Source organism: Perissodus microlepis, chromosome 12, assembly GCF_051167445.1.
Source record: "Perissodus microlepis isolate ML-2025 ecotype Zambia chromosome 12, ASM5116744v1, whole genome shotgun sequence".
NCBI classification, from domain to species: Eukaryota; Metazoa; Chordata; class Actinopteri; order Cichliformes; family Cichlidae; genus Perissodus; species Perissodus microlepis.
Window position 1 is genome coordinate 20,231,414 of NC_140472.1, and position 19,747 is coordinate 20,251,160.

The following is a 19,747-nucleotide window of genomic DNA, read 5'->3' on the forward strand; positions in this document are numbered from 1 at the left end:
ATCACCAAACAAATTTTAATATTAAATCAAGCCCTTGTATATACCTCAAACAATCTGGAGAGTTATGCAGCAGGTGCTCACAAAGAGTAGAAAACTGCTTTATAAGAACCAGTCCATTTACCATTTACCATTGGGCAGCAAAACTATTCTCTCAATGCTATAAATGAACGATATCTTCAGTAACTGGATTTTGTCATTTAAGTAGCTCCTGAGCATACAGGAGACTTTTTATTATTCTGCCTATGAGAATGGGTTTAGAATTGAGGTCTCAAGCATTACAATGATCAAGATCTTGAGCCTAAATCTCTTTTCTGCATTGTTTCCATTTTACTTCTTAATTTGAGCCATGTAGTCACATACCACTATCATTATCTAAAACCTTGAAATGGAAAGCACGAGTTTTAGATGGCCGTTTTCCCGAGATTTTGTGACTTTTTAACTGCCTCATAAAAAGAACTGTACAGTACACTCCTAATGCTTTCAGCAATGCGTAACATGGGTGAAGCAAATGGGCCTTGCACCATCACGTCTGAGTTAGGGATTATAGCAAAGTGAAGCCACCTTATGCATTTTTAAAATTTTGCCTTACTCCACTAACACATTAAAGTAATTATAGTACATGTGAGCTAAGGAACTTCAAAGGAAGAATTTCTAAGGAATCCTCGAAACATTTTTTAAATATGAAAATACATGTAATAGCAAAGTTTGGTTGTGATCTCCGTACATACAAAGATAATGGCTCTTTAGAGAACAAAGTAAGTGAAAAAATATACACATTCATACTAGAAAACTCTTAAACATTGGAGTAACATGGATTATTTGTTATATTGTAAAAGTGTAACTATATTTATACACAATTAAGCCTTTTGCTGCAAGCAAAAAAAGTTAGAATTGAGGTCATCTCACATAGGTATTGAGCAGTGTTGATTGTAACCTAACTAAGTGGCCTATTTAGACCGTTTAAATGGGGGCGTGCCAGTGACTCAGTGGTTAATTGCATGTGATGTATTTGTTCAAATCTAGTTTATGAAGCCTCGCTGATCTTATCTTTTCTCACTGCAACTGGGAAAGAAAGGACTGAAGAAGAACCTGAATAAAAGATGTAAAAAGGAGAACTGTAAAATGTTTCAAGTAATAGAATTAATGTTATGTGTCCAGAGACCTGTCTGAGGTGTCCCAGATTTGCAGCTTGGGGAGTTTATTTGGCCTGTGCCTATAATAAATGTCTACAAACCGGCCCTCTAAAGGGAGAGTCATCCACAGGTCAGTGACTTTCTAACCTGTCAAGTTTAATTGATTTTAATGAGGAGATTTCACTTAAAACAAACCATGTTCCATGCTGCCAAACCATAATGCTTCACCAGTGTTAATTCTTCCACTAAAAACATGCAAACTTGTATTTTGGATGGAATTTTTTTTTGTTTCTGTTTTTTTTTTTTTTGGGGGGGGGGGGCTGAGAGGTTTCGTATGCTGTCGCTAGTTAAGTGTATGTTATATACACTTTAAATTATCTTCATTTAGGATTTGCAATTCAACCAATGCCTCTGGGGATATATGGGGGAAAGAATAAGAAAAAAAGCCATCTTTGCTTTTGCTTTAATGTGAAAATAAAATTATTAGGGCCCACCATAGGTCTATACCACTGTAGTTTAAGTCCTGGTTTTGGAAAAGAAAATGTTCCCTCTAGGCAGTGTTTTGCATTTTTTGGTGCACATGATGAGCTTGGGCAATGGATACACTGCAGTGAGCAAAGAGGATTTTAGTAAGCTACCCTGTGGTGAAATATACCCAAAAGCCAGTACATTCACCTGGATTACTCCTGAAAAAACAAACATTCCTAGAAAATTGTGTTTTTTGTGTTCATTTGTGTTCACGTTTGTCCAGTTATAGAGCAAACAGGCTTTTATTTTTGTAAGTTTCCGGTTACTTCCTTCTGTTTCTCACGTGACCTCGTCCTCGCCTGGTTACGAGAAAGCGTCGCTCCCTGGTCGCTACGGAGGGAGGGATGGGTGTTTTGTAGTTAAAAAGACACTTTTGTGCACTTTCCCACGCAGTTAGGACAGCGGTCTGTCATGGCAGTGTGTGGGAAACGGTTCGCTTTTGTTAAAATAACAACTTTTCCAAGCTTTAACGCGTGCCCGTCTATGTTCTACTGCCACTAATGCATTGATCTTTCTTAGAATGACAGATAAAGATTAGTTAGCATGCTAGCAAGCTAGCTCCTCAGCCTCTGCATCACCCAGCGGCGACGACACCTGCCAGTGACAGGTAAGAAACCCTGCTTCTGTGCACTACAAGTGTGCGCGAGTCATCATCCATTTTTCAGCTTTATTAACTACGGTTAAAATCCACCGAGTACCGTTGCATAATGATCGCCAGCAAAGTTCTTAGCAGGTGTTTTCCAGTGACTAATACCTTGTGACAGTAATGATGCCGCTGTAATAGGATTTGAGCCCTCTCCTTCCTGTCGCTTGTTTGTGGAGTGGAGTACACCGGGATAACGAGGATGGGGCGTAGCTGTGCGTGTGTGAGAAAGTACTGTTTGTATTCTGTTTGCTGAATGATTTCCACCAAAATGTCACACAAGGCTTCTAACGCACTAAAAACAGACAAAGTGATTAGTTGTTGTTGGTCTTTTGGCTGCAAGAGAAGCACAGAAAGTTTGTGCCTAATGTAGCTATTGCATTAAGCACTGCTCTGGGATAGACGATCACTAAGTGAACTGTAGGGTTGTAGTGAAGTCCGAGTAGTTATCCCTCATCATTACTACCACAACATGTGCGTTTAGTTGTTATGAAGCGTGATTTTTCAGTTTGATGGCATTTCTTTCTGTGTGTCAGTGTGACTGCAGGTTCCTAGGCAGACATGGGCAAACTACAGAGCAAGTTCCGCAAGAGGTCTGAGCTCTACAGGTGAGACTTGTGCTAGGCCTTCTCTCTCTGTGTGTGCGTATGTGTGTCTGTATTATATATATTATTACATATTAAAGTTTTTGCAATTTTATGTGTGTGTGCATTTTTATGTGTGTGTGTGTGTGTACAGGGCATCTCAGGCAGAGAAGGCAGATAATACCTTTGACAGTCAGGTGGTGCAGTATGAGCCTGCACATCATGGGTCCATTAACACAGTGACCACTCTCAGTCCAGACCTGTGTGTTTCTGGCGGGAGTGACCAGGTAAAGCCAAAAATTGAACTGTTGTACTGATTATTAAGTCTCTTTAAATATTATAAATGTTCAAGCCACAAATTGAACTTTATCATGGTTTTAAGTGATTTTAAATCATAGAGCTCAATTCAAAAAAGACTCACAATATTGGATCTAAGGTATGATACAGGTTATATTAGAAACCCATGAATTAAGGGTATAGATTTTGTGAAAACTACACTTAAACATGGTGTGATTAGCATCTCTACCTCTGTAGGCTGTGGTGGTGTATGACTGGAAACAAGGCCGGATGTGTCAGTCTTTCCAGGGCCACAACCGAGAGGTTACCAAGGTAACATCAATACCGTGTGCGCACAAACTGATAAAGGAATGACGCCTTAAACGTGTGACACATTTCACGTTCCCCAGTCTCCTCTTATCTCCTGTGAATTCTGCCCTCTACCAGGTGATTTGTTATCCAGGTAGTACATGGATCTTTAGTGCCTCACGGGACAAAACTGTACTGATGTGGGACCTCAACCAGGGAGACGAACCTATTCAGGAATTCTGTGGGCATGAGTTGGTGGTCAATGGACTAGCTATCAGTCCTGGTACATACACACAGGCACTCACACACAATGAATCTCCTCAGACGTGAGTAAATGTTTTAAGTGTTATATTGCTTAAGGTAAATGTACCAGTCTCTGATTTCTAGTATGTTAAAGTGCATGATAAAACACAATTAGTAAGTGTATTCTGTCATATCTTTGTACAGATAGCTTCTTATTTATCCCCAAGCATTTTTTTTGCAGTTGCAGACAATCAATTCAAGAAAAACAAAGGTACCTCAGAAGACATTTCACAAGCACGAAATAAAAAGCAGAATTGGTGTAATTAAAACAAAAACCAAGGCAACCCCCCCCCCCAAAAAAAAGCAAAAACAAAACAACAACAAAACAAACAAAAACAAAACAAAACCTAATTAGCTCTAGTTTTTGTTTCCAGTTCAGTTTAATTAGAGGTAACTTGCAGAATGAATTAGCTCATTTCAGTTTAGTTTTTATTGTTTGAAAATGTTTAGTTTTGGATACATTTTTATCAGTTTTAGTATTGTTTTTGGTCTTTTCTGTTGTTCACTTTTTGAACACTTTTACTATAAATGTATAAACAAAAATAAGCACATTTCATCTGTAAAGGCCTGGTCAAACTTACAGTCATGGGCGTCAATGTCATGATAAGTTTGGGCTTTTAATGATCTGTTGATGAACTGTTTTTCCAGGGTCGAGTGATTGTACAATATACATCTTTATTAACTTTAAAAAAGAATTGGGTGCAATTTGAATTTGGAGATACCCAAATTGTGTTCCAAAACATCCTAACCAAATTCCTCTCATCTTAGGCTGAAAGTCTGAGTCTTCTTCTAGACGATGGCAAAGTTGTAATACATCTTAATAACTTATGTATAATTGTTGATCTGATGATCCTGGAACCTGCTGTTATTTGGGAATGGCTCATTAAGCTTCTGGAATGGCCCTCACGAACTTAACCCTATTGAAAATTTATGGACTACGCTTAAAAGCTGAGTCTGTGCCAGGAAATCAACCAGTTTCAAAGAACTTTACCATTTCTACCGAGACGAGTGGTCAAATATCCAGCCAGAAGCTTGTTGATGGCTGCCAAAAGTGTCTGGTCAAAGTGCACTTTCCAAGGGACATTTAACTAAATGTTAGTGGGGGTGTATTCGTATCTTTGACTCTGTGTGCATTAGAGAAAATCCAAAATAAGTTCAAACTTGTGCACCCAATGCTTGTTTTATAAAATCATTAAACATGTATGCTGTACAATGATTCAACCTGGAATAATTAAATTACCAAAATTACCATGACAGTCATTTCCATGTAAACTTTTGACCACAGCTTTCATGCGTGTGTTGTGTGAAATGTGACTTCTTAGCAAACCAAATCATACTGAAAGATGAGATATCCCTGAAGTGAACCCATATTCATATAGCAGCTATAATAGTTGAAGTATTTCTTCTGCGTGTCCTGTGGTATGATAAATGGCTATTCTCAACTTGACTGAATAATTTGCCTTAATTAGTAGGAAAGTTAGCACTACCTTGAATGTCGGATTTTCTCATTTTATTGGAAGTAAGAGTTGTTATTTTCACTTCTGGGTGCACACCAACATCTATTTCAGGTTAACGATCTGCACCAAATATAAGTGTTTCTTTTATCGTCGGTAGATGGAAGAAAGCTGTGCACTGGCTCTCGTGACAACTGGATGTGCCTGTGGGATATAGAATCTGCAAAATGTGAACAGAGACACAACATATCTAGAAACCTGGTAAGAGTAACAGTATTATATTTTTATATGTTCACATCTGTGTACTAAGCATACTGGGCTGCTTTAGATAAACACCTGAGCACATGAGAGAAATAATTAGATCACCAAGCTACTTAATCAGACTTTTAGATCCTTTGTCCGCAGGGTGTAGATTTTTCCACTTTCCTGTGTCTCTTTCCAGGTGACTCATGTATGCTGGGTTCCAGCCAGCTCCTCTATTGTCCAGACCTCCGAGGATAAGACTATAAGGCACAGAAGGATTTTCTTTTGCTGTATTATTATTATTGAAATTCAGTGGAAATTAATTTTGTGTGCTGTAAAATATGATGATTTGTTTAAATTTCAAATGAGTGCAGATTTTTTATGTGTAATTAATAGCAGGAGTGGGATGTTTCTCATTCGGTAACACTGAAAAAGAGAAACTTGATGTCAATCTACAGCTTTTATTATTGAAATATGTGGCACAAAAATAGATTCAGTTATGCCTTCCCTATTTTTCTCTGCTAAGTCAGTATCATGTCTAACTGTTCAGTCAGTCAAAGGTGAGTTCAAGTCCCATTTGGTGGTAAAATTTGGATTGGGAAATTAAACCGTTCACCTAGTTTTTACTTTGTAGCACTTTTCCTGTCCGTGACCTGACCCCATCTCTAAATTATTGCTGAAATTCAAAAATACCTCGTGTCTTTGGGAGCTAACACGCTTTCTGCCTTTGAAATGCCATAGAAGAAAAAAGATAATATTGTGAGTACACCAAGACAGCAAATCAGACAGTAACACAAACCTTAACATGAACTTATGCAACCCTTGTTATCCTGTTATTTAATGCTGAAGGACTTATTGCTGTTGTCCACATAAAGTCAGCCAAAACGTAGCTGCAGCAGCCAATTAGAGCACCAGAGACAGTATTAAGCCTCGGCATTGAACCTAAACTCACACAAAGCAATACTGCTTGTTTTGTTTTTTTGTTTTTTTTTAGTAAGGCTATAAATGCGAGTCATATATAATGTATAATCAAGGGATTTAGAAAATGTTTTAAACCAAAGCCAACATTTTTGGAGTTTTTACTGTTCAAGATCCTGGGAGAGAAAAGTGATTACAGAGCCTAACACTTAGATAACACATCCATGACCCCCTGATCATGTTGAACCCTAAGCATTTGATGCAGTTAAGACATGTAGAGACTTAGGATGTGTTCTGGGGATAATCAGCATGTGTTGCAGTTTATTTGGAAAATTCACCCTGAAAAGTAGAGGACCCTAAGGACATGCACTCTCATGTGTAAGCACAGTATTTTCTTACACGTGTGTTAAATGTACTTCTTTAGTAATGGTTTGCTTATGTATACAGGGTGTGGGACAGCCGTGTATGGCAGGTGACCAATACTTTTCCAGCTAAGCAGTACATCCAGACCCACTGTGATGTCTCTCCAAATGGAAACTACTTGGTGTCCAGTAGCAATGGCTTTGGAGGACAGGGGTGTGAAGCCACGGTAAGACCTCTGGAGATATGTGTTTGTTGTTGTCTGTAAAGCTCTAAATGCACAGATATTGGGTAGATTGAGGCTGTCATTAGGTTATTTATTGTCTGGGTTGTATTACGTTGGTGTGAAAGACACACTAATTGGAATGAACAATTTCTTTTGCTCTGCCAGTTTAAAATTATGAACTGATGCAGCACAATTTGTTTTGTGTGTTTGTTGTCTTTGACTGATTTTCTTGTGGGCTTTACTTCCAACTTCCAATTTAATATAGAGATTTAGAGTGAGTATAATACAAAGTAATATAGGTTGAGGTTTTGCCCTCATGAAAAATGGATCAGATTATTTTTTTCACAGTATCTCAAACACTCCACTGATTTTGCCGATGCTTTTGGAACATAAAACACTGAGATTTGTGATGGGTGGACTTGTGTCTGTGGGTTACTAGCTCTGGGACCTGCGTCAGCCTGGTTGCAAAGTTGTGGAGTACAGAGGCCACCTCCAAACCACAGCCTGCTGTGTGTTTCTCCCCATGCATCCTGGTGGCACAGCTCGAGTGGGAACATCCTCCCATGACAGCTCTGTCAAAATCTGGGATCAACATACAGCAGGTAACACCTCTACTCACTGATGAAACCATTTCAACACAAAATAAATAATGCAAAACCACTCTGCCTTTTTTTTTATCTCTGTGCTGGCTTTGCTGCAACCTTGTCTCTCCTGTCCTCTGTATAGTTTGTTTAGGGACGCTGTCTCTGGAAGGTGCCGGTCCACTGGTTTCGTTGGCACCGAGTGATTCCAGCAATCTGTTGTGTGCCAGCTTTAACAATGGCCTTCATCATATCCAGGTGGACCAGGGACCACAGCAGGCTCAGAGTTCTGGTGCAGGTGGTGCAGGGGGTCTGGATGTTAAAGTTGTGGCACGTTTTTGACACCCAAGGAGTGTCAGGTGTGAATTATAATGTGAACAGCCAGAGACTCAGCGAGAACGCATCGCTGGCTATGGAAATCAAGTCATTTTATTTTATTTATTTATTTTTTACAGACTTTATTTCTATAAACATTTTTGATTTATTAGACTGCCATGCAGTGAAAAGAGGCGACAATAATGACGTATGGAAGATGCAACTTTTGTCCAATACTGGCCCACCATGGATGTCCATCATAGATACTCTTCATGGGGACTAAAAACAGGAAATCATACCTACAGTCACCACCAGAGTAACATGATGGAGGGCAGGATTTACCTGTTTTTTTTTTATATATAAACTGCCACTTTATTTAGAAATATGTACCATGAGGGTAAACAGCCATTCCAATAGGTGATTGTAGTTTACATTGAGTGGTTCAAGTTCTTGCACAGTTAACTAAATTGCCAAAAACTACTAGACAGCCTCTCACTGCTGTATTGTTGGTCTAGGCTCTGTATACATTGACTTACTTTGTCTGGCTGATGTTGTCTATTTAGCCCAAAGTAATATTTACAAAATTTTATGAGCTGCTATAGTTTGGTGCAGATGTTGTTTTGCTTTTGTTGGTGAGATGATTGCAGTTTGGTCACCGTTTTCTACCACTGACAGTTCTGGCACTAGGTGGTGCTAATTAATCTTAACAACTGAACAACTGGACTAGTGGATTATTTTTGACAAACTGAACTGCCCAGATTACAAAGGATCAGATTGATTGGATGTCTCATAATTAACAGTACAAGAACTTAAGCACTCAATTAAATACAAACTAATGCACAGTGAAAAGAGGAGGAGTGAACCTGCTGCTTGGTCAGTTTTTATACATCATGAGCCATGAAAGAGAATTTGAAGCCCAGAATAAGCAATCGTTTTTTGTTTCCTGATGTTTCTTTTTTTTTCTTTGTTTTTTTTGTTTGTCAAAAATGTGATGTCAGCAAAAGAGCTTGTTTGTATGCTGATAATATTTATTAGTTTGTATTTTAACGTCAACCTGTTGGGGTTTAAAGATCAGGTCAGTACAACACCAAACTGTAACACATCTGGTTGCCATGTAAACGTAAATGGACAAAGACTTTTTTCTTTTTAAAAAAAGATAGAGATTCTGATATTTTTATGAAAAGCAGCTGATAGTTGAATGTTTTTGTAGTGTTAACTGTAATTTTTAAAAGTACTATGCAAACTACCAGAGTAATTCCACTTTTTTAATAAAACGTTGACTCAGTAAACATGGAAAATACGAAATATTGCAAAACTAAAGTTGAAATGCTGTGCAGGCTGTCCACATAAAACTTTCCAGCAGTTACTTTAGATCTTATTTAATCAAGGCTGATGAAGAATTTAAGTGTTGCAGATGCTGAAGTACACGCTGCAGTTTAGCAACACTTTTCATAAATAACTGAACTTGTTTTGGAGATATGAAACAAACTATTATTGTATTTACAGTGTAGGTTTAAACTGTTTAAATACAACAGCATTCACCTTTTTTGTTTTACAGATCTAGATGGCCATCTGTCACAAGGACAGTTGTTGCTTAAGCTTCCAATTTAATCAAACAAAAAGGTTTTGGTCAGGGATGAGGACCACAATGACTAACTTATAGTTTATGTGCTGCGAGATGAGTTCAGATACAACATATGGATGCTCATCTGTGGAATATACTCAGAGTCACTTTATTAGGTACATTTGTTCAACTGTGCCAGTTGGGCTGGTCTGAGTGTTTCAAAAACTGTTGATCTGCTGGGATTTTCCCACACAGCCATCACTATGGCTATCTAAAAATTGAAAATATCCAGCAAGTGGCAGCTCTCTGGGTGAAAATGCCTTGCTGATGTCAGAGGAGAATAGAGTGAACGATCTGAGCTGATAGGAAGGCAACAGTAACTCAAATAACAATTTGTTCCAACCGAGATTTACAGAAGAGCATCTCTGAACGCACGACCTGTCAAACATTGAAGTAGATGGGCTAGAGCAGGGTTGTCAAACTCAAATACACAGTGGGCCAAAATTCAAAACTGGAACAAGGTCGCGGGCTAACGTTAATATTTATTGAAAAACAAATCTTCCTCCAGATTTAAGAATGAATCTTTTCTTATGGACTCAAACAAGTTTTGCTGAAAAACTGAATATGGAACAAGCAAAGCTTAATACTAAACAATATATATATTAGCTGTATAATACCAGTAGGCCATCTCTAATAATAATGTGGTATGGCTTCACGGGCCAAATGTAATTAGGCTGCGGGCCAAATTTGGCCCACGGGCCAGAGTTTGACACCTGTGGGCTAGAGCAAAGACCACACCAGGTGCCGCTGCTGTCAGCTAAGAACAGGAACCAGAAGCTACAGTTCACATGAACTCACCAAAAGTAGATAATAGAAGATCAGAAAAATGTTGCTTGGTCTGATGAGTCTTGATTTCTGCGTAGTGTTCAAATTTTAGTCTCAAAATATGGTGTAAACAACATGTAAGCATGGATCCATCTTGCCTTGTATCCTCTTATGGTGGTATAATGGTGTCTATATTTTCTTGACATGCTTTAGGTTCCTCAGTCCCAACTGAGCGTTGTTTAAATACCACAGCCTACCTGAGTATTGTAGCTGACGACGTCCTGCACCATGTCACAAAACTCAAATAAATCACAACTGCTTTCTTGAACATGACATGGTACTCAAGCAGCCTCTACAATCACAAAATCTCAATCTAATAGAGCACCTTTGGGATGTGGTGAAACAGGAGATGTCGTGGATGTGCAGCCAACAAATCTGTAGCAGCTGCTATCATGTTAATATGGATCAAAATCTCTAAGGAAAGTTTCCAGCACTTCACTGAATCCATGTCATTCGGTATTGGGGCCCTTCTGAAGTCAAAAGTGACCCAGTACCAGCATAGCGTATATAATAAAGTGTCGGGGGAGTGCATGTTGGTGTAGTCTTTGCTGAAAATGGGCTTGTTCCAGATAGATGATAGGTAGCAACTAAAGATTGCAAGGAAACTAATGAGTTTCAGTGATGGATTGTTCCAAGAATGATGGATTGTTCTGTCAAAAGGTGCTAAGGAGTCCCCACAGCAGTTATTCTATCTACCCTTGGGGAAGAAAACCAGTGGTAGAGAAGGTGAGATTTAGTTTTGTTTGGATATTTGTCAAGCTGCCAGATGACTCAGTTCATTCTGTGTGTTTGATATCATATAATACAGCAATAAAAGCATTTCATGTCATAGTGGTAAAGCTTTATTGCTCTTTGTGTCTGATGACTTTTTATCTAGGTCACAGCCTTATATTTTATCCACCACCTTGCGTAGGACTGCTTTAAATTCATCCAGGTTAATAACACGGTTATATGAAACTATTTGTAGTAATACCATGAATGTGAGAGATGCAAATCTACAAAACAAAACACTCCCGTTGGTAAAGTTTACACAGGAAAGCTGCCAAGTACAACTTCATTTTTCTCTCATCAGGCACTGGCAATTTTCTGAAGGTTATTTGTTTTGCTTTACCACGAAAGCCTGTTTTGAGATCACTGTTTTCCCACTGTTTCCAATCCTTACTTCACTGTTTCAGTAATGCTCTTTCCATTTGTGATGGTCATACCGGAACTATAGGTTGAACTATAGGCTGAGCACTTTCTTACAAGAAGAGTATTGAGTGTAAATAGGTGCATATACAGCTTTTTACAGTATTGTGTATTTTTGCTGGGATAACTGGTGCCAAAAGTGATCATTTAATTCCCAATCTGGCTGAATGGGAGCACCAAACAATCGTGGCCTTTTAGCAACCAAATAAAACCTTTTAGCACCACCTAGTGTTAGAAATATAATTGAAAGAGCACTTCCAGTAATTACTAGCGATACTACAATATTGAAGCAATTGTTCAGGTGAAGAATTGCAAACCAAATAGCCATTTACTTTTATCGTGTATTATGAAAGAACTGAGCATGAAGCAATGTGTTTCTCCTTCTCTCTCTCACACACACATGCACAAACAAACTTTAGATCTTAAAATTATTAATGAATCATAAAGTGGAAGACATTTAGTCATAATCTGGTGTTTATTTAAATCTGGACCTCATTTTCACTCTGGCACAAAAAGAACTGCATCCCCACTGACAAGTTTTCATAAACACAAACATCCAAACAAAGTAACAGCAGGCAGAATAGTTTGGCTCTTCAAACATCAACTGAGTACAAAAATACTCATTAAAAACAAAGAAAGAAAGAAAAAGGCCTAAAAACATTAAGTGGTGATATGAAAAAGAAAAGCCATCTGCATCTACTCTAAAATCAGCAGTTACAAATAACAAAAGAAAGTAAGTGAAGTAAAAATAAAATAAAATACATTATTGGCACGGCACAATATAAAAGCAGGCTATGTGGAAAACAGAGAAATACACAAGATACAGTACATTAAAAAGAAAGAAGTACATGTCATTCAGATGATGTTGTTAACATGGAATAATTTGAATGCAGCATATATTCTATGCCGAGAAGGATCTACTGGCATCTTTTGACATCTACATGGTAAATGAAGAGACATACAGCTGCCAGCAACTTAAAACATGAACAATTGCTTCCATAATATCTAAAAGGAATGGTAACACCTCCCTCTTGGAGCTGGTTTGTGAGTGTTTTCAAGATGTTAGACAGCAGTGTAAGAACTTCTGGGTACTTTAAAGAGAAACTGTTTCAAGTTGTATCTGTTTTAAACAGTTTTCAGTATCTAGAATTTAAAGTCTGATAAATAGCCACCAAAATCCTGAATTCGCTCTAAACCAACCGCATGGCCTTTTCCGAATTCAATATAATACCATCATATACTAAAACCCATCAACATACATCAATATCACACACTATACCTTTATTTACCTCACATGCTGCCAGTAGTTAAACAAAGGTCACTGGCCAGACTGTTCATTTACAGCTCATAAAATGATAATTTTGTTTTAAGTACTTTAAAATTTGACTCCATGTCAGCGACACAGTGATAATGGAATGACGGGAGAGAGTCTGTCCGGCTCAGGATTGTAATGATAGCAAACAGCATACACAGTTTAATCATCAGTGCAGAAGAACAACACTTATAACACAATTCCAAAAGTAATTAACTTCTGGCTATTTCAACCCCGTCACACATACTTAAGGGCTTTGCCTAGGCAGTCAATAACATGAATATACTGTAATGCAATGCAACATTATAGGCATAAAAGTTAAGCATGCAGGAAAATCTCCGGTTACACGGGATATATGGGTGACCTGTGCTGGCTGATGGCACTCTGGGCAAAATAAGGAGACACTAAGAGTTTATATAGTTATTGAAGTTTGCCATCATCAGGCTTAATTCTGAGATGGAGTTTAATGACAACCTAAACTCCATGGGAATTATCACACAGCGCTGGGAATCAGTTAACAAGTTCATTTTTCTATACTTGGCATAAAATTACACAAGATGAGATTTTCATGGTATAACAACCTACAAAGAAATCATGGTTTCAAGGTACAGAGTTATAGTGTATCGGTTTGAAGAAAAAAAACCCAAAAACGACCCTTAAAAGTACAGTAACAGACTTCAAAATAAAAGTAGTTGGTGGGTGGAGCTTTTCTCCCAATAGTATATAAGCAAATACAAATTGTATGATAAAGTCCATTATATAGGGTGTTTAAAAAAAGAACCATCCAATTCTAAAGGCTATATTCTTTAAAGCATACAGGAGACTTTTAAAATGTATGGCTGAATTTAAAGTTTTACATAGAAAACCTACAATGTTCACAAGTGCTCAACATGTCCCCCTCTGGACTCACGGCATACGATAGTCAAACTCATCAACACACTTTTGCGAAAATGCAACTGGAGCCACTGCTGTTGGCAGTTGTACCAGCAACCGCGTAAAACTCATGAATCCCTTCTCTCTAGCAGTACGTTTTGATTGTTACCTGTGAACACCTACGGAATTAAAGCACTTTTAAATCAGATGATTCTCTTTGATACACCCTGTATACTCTGAAGCCAGAAGGCCACTGCAACCCTGACCGGTTGATACAACACCTTTCATTTACAATGCATGTCATAGCACCCACACTATTGAGAGAAACAAAATTACAGCCCATTACATATACCGGTAGTTGTTAATCAAAATGATTAACACAATCATGATGTTTGATGTATGAACTCATCCAACCATCAGCACCACCACCACCTCCAAAAGAAAGATCTGCACAGCATTAGGGTCATTTGTTATAACAAAACTGTGATTACGGAGTTCAGATTTAATAACTTTAATTTAGAGTAAAGGATGTTGGGACATTATTAAGGAAGACATGCTATAAACATAGACAAGCAGTGCAGGGGACATTCTCTTACACCAATCCATGGTAACAAATGAGATGATGAGAGAAAACCACCTTCAGAAATATACAATTAAAAGAAAAATAATATATCAAACAAATTAGTGAGAGCTATGGTGATGCAGACTAACAATGTACCCAAAGCATTACTTTTTAACACAACATTTTAGTGCATGAATCTGGCAGGCTGGTTTTAAACTACCATTAAAATACTCATAGGAGAAATAATCACTTTCATATTAGTTTCAAAAGCAGGGTTAAATAATATCCAATACAATTTTTTCCCAGCAGTATTAAAGGCACTAAAACCGTTTTAATCTGCAAGTTCAGGTCAGATCCTATTACAATTGATTAAAAATTCTTACCATAACAGATGTGTCTGTGTTGAGACAGTTTACATATTTAGGACGATTAGCTACAGTTCAGATCACCAAAATAACTCCATGCTGGCATTTAAATAAAGAATAAAAGGCTAGATTTAAACTCCAGCATTTCAACACAAAGTATTCTAAGATGCTGGAAAAAAATGAGAAGTCACATCTGAATTGTGAAGAGACCAATACATGATTTTAGCATACTTGATATCTCATTTGAGTTCAACATGTGTTGGGTGAGTCCCTGAGATATTGCTGCCTGTCTGGTGTTGACTTTTTATACAGTATTTTTCCATTTCACAAGGTTGCCCCTCACACATGCACACAAACACGCACACATATTCAAGTAGGTCACTGAACTGCATCTACACACATATTCAAGAAAAAGAGGTCCTGATGTCAAGCTTTTGTCACTATGAGGTGGTGATTCAACAAACTAGATCTACATTTCAACACTTTGGATGGAAAAATTGAATAAATAAATCTTGCTATGGACAACTTTCCAACAGCTGGAATATACATATTAGAAACAACAATGCCCCCCCCAGTACCACACACCCTACCCCCTCCTATAGCAGTAGCTTAAAAAAAAAAAAAAAAAAAAAGGGGAAAAATGTTTTTGTGGACAAGAACTGAGACTTAACCCCCAGGTCATTTACAAGGATCAAATTAAGTAAATATATGTAAAATATGCTTATTAATCAAGCACAAGCATTGACAGTGCCTAAGCAAACCTTAAAAATTTAAAATAGAGGAGTTTCGTAAAAGTAGCTGAGGTGTAGAAGTAGGCTAGCATTTAGAAAACCTCAGACATCTCCCGACAACTTTCTCAGAGATGTAAAAAAACCTTCCAAAACTTCAAAAAAAAAATCTAAGGAAAAAAAAAAAGTTGTTTGGTTTTGTGCAAGCTCCAATTCAACAGTTTCTCTTGTTACCCAAATCAATTCAAGCCATTAAAATACTGTTTTCAATTGTACTTTTGTCCCCAACTGACAATAGAGTTGTAAATACCCAGTAGTTTTGTTGCTGTAGATGTGTGTAGGAGACAGTATTCTCTTATCAAATACATCAGTTTTTCCCCTGGACCCACCCCCCAAACTCATCTTTGCTTCAACCTAAAATGTGCCTACTGGTCTCCGGTGCGTTCAATGGTGTCTATTACACGACTCAGCCTGATATTGAGCAGCCTGATCTGAGTGTCCAGGTGGTCGATTTTCTCTTCCAGTGAACCCGCCCCACCGCCACGGCGCCAGTATGCTCCCACAGGGCCTGTCATGAAGTACACAGCCATGATGAAGCACAACGGGAGCACTGCGCGCTCAGGGTCACCCTCAAACTTCTGCAGGATGTAGAGGCAGGATAGGGCGAAGAGAGTGACGCGGGCTAGCCAGAAGAAGCGTCCAAACACAGCGTGCAGCAGGTAAAAGAAACCCCCCAGGAACATAGACAGGAACCAGTAGGCCAAGAGCACAGCGGCGACTAGGAGCAGGGCACGTGCTGGGGAGTTGGTGAGAGATGTGGGGCTGAAGTAATGGCTGAGGTTTGAAGCTACATGTGTACAGGGAGAAAGGGAGAGACACGAGAGGAAGTTAAAATTGTTAACCGTTTCCAGAAGCATGTATAATTTCAGATGCGAACTAGGAAGATGAATTTTAAACATACAGTGCTGTTGAAAAGTATTTATGATTTTTGTCACACTCACATGTTTCATCAGCAACTTTGTTTCTCATCCGTAATTGAGTTTCTTTAGATCATGATGATGTGTTGCTTTTTGAGCTCCTTTAGCAAATTTCACTTAGCCAGACAGTTTCTATTCAAGTGATTTCTTCACTCAACACATCTGGCAATATTTAGGCACAATTACTTTTACACACAGGGCCAGGCGGGTTTCCTCTTAATAAATAAAATGAAATAATTTAAAGAACTGCATTTTTTAGTTACTCTGGTTGATATTAATATTGTCTAATATTAAATTTAGTTTGATGACCTGAAACATGCAAGTATGCAATAAACTAAGGGATCTGGAAGGGGACAAATATTTTTTCATGGGACTGTACGTCTTGGCATTTTTCATTTTTTACCTGCCTTCATCATTCGGACATTCCTAACTGACATGTCCTAAGCAGCAATTTGTAGACTTACAGTCAATGCCCATCACATCCAGCAGATCCGACCAGATCTTCCAGATGGTGTCCAGGAAAGAGTCCACTCCATGGACAAACCTCTCCGTTGCTTTGGAGAAAAACTATGAGAAAATAAACAACCAATAGCAAAAGCAGGGTGAAAAATAACGTCCATGTACTGAGTGCATCATCGTCTCCTATGAATTATGGCAGTCTGTTGGTCAGACTACAATGTGCATTTCCCAACTATTAAATAAAGCCGTGCTTTGGTGGCTTTTCAGTCCATAACCTATATTATGAATGATGTTGTGCTCATAGGGACTCTATGCAAAGTATGCAAAGAATTGCATTAAAACCAGGAAGGGCAGTTATGGGGGTGTTACAACTTTTGATCTGGCAGTGACCCAACACCATGGTCTCTGCAGCTATAAATCAAACCCCTGTTTACCAACTCTCCAGGCAACCGACTATTTTTCACTCTCAAATGGACAGGTAGCTAATGTGTTGATATAACAGTGGCCATACAGGATTATCATTACAGCAGCAGGTGCTTTTATTACACCGTGAAAGCAGTGTTTTCATAAGAACCCTTTGGCTGCCCGCTTTAGTAGCTCTTTTTCACACCACACATAAACATTGCTGGAAAAGTCACAGATGCAATGAAGCATTTACAGCTGTATTTAAGTAGTCACAAAGGCTGATGTAAGTATCAGAGACAGTGGTTTAACATCCACACATCACTATCTTATGCCATAACTTTAATCAGGCACTCATTATTTGCATGTTCATCAGGTAAGCAGATGCACACTAAGACATGAAGCTCCATGTTACACTGTTAAGTCTACAGGAAAAACTACTCAACTCAACATATCTGACTTAATTACGCTTTGGCGGCTAAATGCAGGAAATAACATCACATTTCAAAATGCAGGAAATGCCGCAGGGCCAATGAGATCACTTGAGCAGGCCCCACTAGTTCCTTAATAAGAGCAGATTTCTAATACATAAAGAAACATAAAGAAACATAAAGGCGGTTATGTTGTGAATCAATGAAGCTATACTTATTTTATTTAAATTTAGATTCACTCATTCGTGGCTTGATTTGGCTTCACACACAAATAAGAATGCAAGAATACGAAGCATATTTTTGTCTTTACTACGATTTTATACCCAGGCTTTTTCTACCGACTTAAACAGAAAAGGGGGCGATAAAGGCTTTTTTTTTTTCTCCAAAATGGCATCCGTGGAATTATTAACCAGGCCTTTTCCTGTTCGCCATGCTTGGACCACAAACCGTAATGGCAGCTACGATATGGCTCATGAACAAAGCCAGCCGCCGACTTAGCATGATATGGGCCTAACTGACCTTGTATAACCCTCTAATGTTGTCCTCTCCGAAGACGCTGCTCAGAGTCTGATAGATGCCGTTAGCTGCCCGTCGGAAGCTGTTCTGGTTGCTGGTCCTGCTCCTGCCCGCTTCGGCTTTACCCAGCAAAGACGCGGAAAGCACCAAGAAAAACACGAAAAACCTGATTCTTTCCATGGCCCCAAGTGCCGAGGGTGTCAAAAGTAAATGTGTATCAAAATTTTTCACTTAAACGAGGAATAAAACGGGTAATTAGCTGCCGAAAGCGACACCTTGCCGGGCGATGACCGACGCTGGCCGTGACGGTGGAAATAACTTGTGGCGCTTTCACGGACGCTTTGTAAAATTCTCGATCTTCGCCTTTACCGACTTGCCATTTGGGAGACTTTAGTAAAAGATTACCTGCAGAGTTGATTAATACATTTAACATCCTTTAACACGGCTTTATTTTCTCAGATAGAGAACAAATATATGAACTACAGTCCACTAAAAGAATAAAGAAATCGTTTTTAGTGGGAATTAGTGCTTTGCTAGATTTATTTGCAAATAATTGCATTAAATCTACTTTCTATATATCTAAATATACAAAAAATTCTATATAAAAACACTATAACTATCCAGTGATATACTACTGAATGCATTTTAATCCCTTTTAGTCTCTTACGGCTGGGTATTGTGTTTTCCGTTTTCATGAGAAGCAGCATTGCCTTCACGTGAATTTAAAACAGGTTAGACTCATCTGAGGCAACCTGCTGCCCTCTGGTGGATATATTCCCCATCTCCATTGTACCCCTTATTTCTATCAGCCCTTCCCCAACGTAAATGTACTATAATTTGTATGTGTAACCATTATTAAGCTGAACCCAAACTGTTAAAATGACTGCTAAATAGCAGCCCATCGTTGTTACGTGTTTAGTCAGTTATCTACGATGTACATCTCTGTCGTGATTTGTCCAGTTTCCTTCTCCCATCACAAATACTGCATGCTTTGTATTTTTCAGTTTAAAAAAACGCTCTGCTTGCTGGTGTTTATGAGAAAGGAAATGTTAACAGCTGCTTATTAAACCACAGCCAGAAAATGAAAGCATTTATTACATCAAGTTCTTCTAGGTTACAAAGTGTTATTAGAAGTACTCTCAGAGGTTGGGTAATGGCGCAGTTTTCCAGTCAGCAACATGAATAATAGAAATGCAAGGAGTCCCAGGTGTGAAACTGTAATACGAGTCTTAAGAAAATATGAATACATGATGGGTTAATAAATAAATACAGTTGCTTTTAGGATATCACTATTGCAATTATGATAATTCAGACTCACCATCTGAGTTGTCAGAGATGGTCTTTGAGAATATATCTTTAAGATATCATATGTGCTGTGTAACGTTAATGAGTTAATGAGATTTGTCCAGTCAAAGACACACTCCACTAACTAAGAGACGTGAAGGGAAATTCAAGTATACATGCAGTTCAGTGCCCCCCTCAGAGAGCTACTTGTTACTTGCATAGCTTTCCCCTGAGTTCTCATTATCCAAACCTTAACTACTTTGTGGGACAGGAAGAAGTGGGTCAAGAATGAACTGAGACTGGTCAAAAATGTAAATCAGTAGTACTA

At 38.4% G+C, this 19,747-nt stretch overlaps 2 protein-coding genes across 2 annotated transcripts; one reads left to right on the forward strand and one right to left on the reverse strand.

Annotated features, from left to right (window-relative positions):
- Positions 1 to 1,940: 1,940 nt before the first annotated feature.
- On the forward strand, positions 1,941 to 11,165 carry wdr31 (WD repeat domain 31). The gene is made up of 10 exons (XM_084946403.1): positions 1,941 to 2,268; positions 2,841 to 2,912; positions 3,043 to 3,175; positions 3,423 to 3,497; positions 3,612 to 3,756; positions 5,391 to 5,491; positions 5,673 to 5,740; positions 6,839 to 6,980; positions 7,417 to 7,579; positions 7,704 to 11,165. The coding sequence occupies exons 2-10, from the start codon at positions 2,866 to 2,868 to the stop codon at positions 7,898 to 7,900; spliced, it is 1,071 nt and encodes a 356-aa protein (XP_084802529.1). The 5' UTR covers positions 1,941 to 2,268; positions 2,841 to 2,865; the 3' UTR covers positions 7,901 to 11,165.
- An 801-nt stretch (positions 11,166 to 11,966) lies between these two features.
- bri3bp (bri3 binding protein) lies at positions 11,967 to 18,472 on the reverse strand. The gene is made up of 3 exons (XM_084946404.1): positions 18,139 to 18,472; positions 16,792 to 16,894; positions 11,967 to 16,197 (listed from the first exon to the last, which is right to left on the reverse strand). Exons 1-3 carry the CDS (start codon positions 18,313 to 18,315, stop codon positions 15,776 to 15,778), a joined length of 702 nt encoding a protein of 233 aa, XP_084802530.1. The 5' UTR covers positions 18,316 to 18,472; the 3' UTR covers positions 11,967 to 15,775.
- Between the last annotated feature and the right edge of the window lie 1,275 nt (positions 18,473 to 19,747).

Bases quoted from the DNA above. Each gene is read 5' to 3' on its own strand.
- wdr31 (XM_084946403.1), top strand. From the start codon at position 2,866: ATGGGCAAACTACAGAGCAAGTTCCGCAAGAGGTCTGAGCTCTACAG. The intron at 5,492-5,672 runs GTAAGAGTAACA...GTCTCTTTCCAG, and splicing joins ACAACATATCTAGAAACCTG to GTGACTCATGTATGCTGGGT. The intron at 6,981-7,416 runs GTAAGACCTCTG...GTGGGTTACTAG, and splicing joins GACAGGGGTGTGAAGCCACG to CTCTGGGACCTGCGTCAGCC.
- bri3bp (XM_084946404.1), bottom strand. From the start codon at position 18,315: ATGGAAAGAATCAGGTTTTTCGTGTTTTTCTTGGTGCTTTCCGCGTCT. The intron at 16,895-18,138 runs GTCAGTTAGGCC...ATTTTCTCATAG, and splicing joins ACATTAGAGGGTTATACAAG to TTTTTCTCCAAAGCAACGGA. The intron at 16,198-16,791 runs GTAAGTCTACAA...GTACACATGTAG, and splicing joins GGATGTGATGGGCATTGACT to CTTCAAACCTCAGCCATTAC.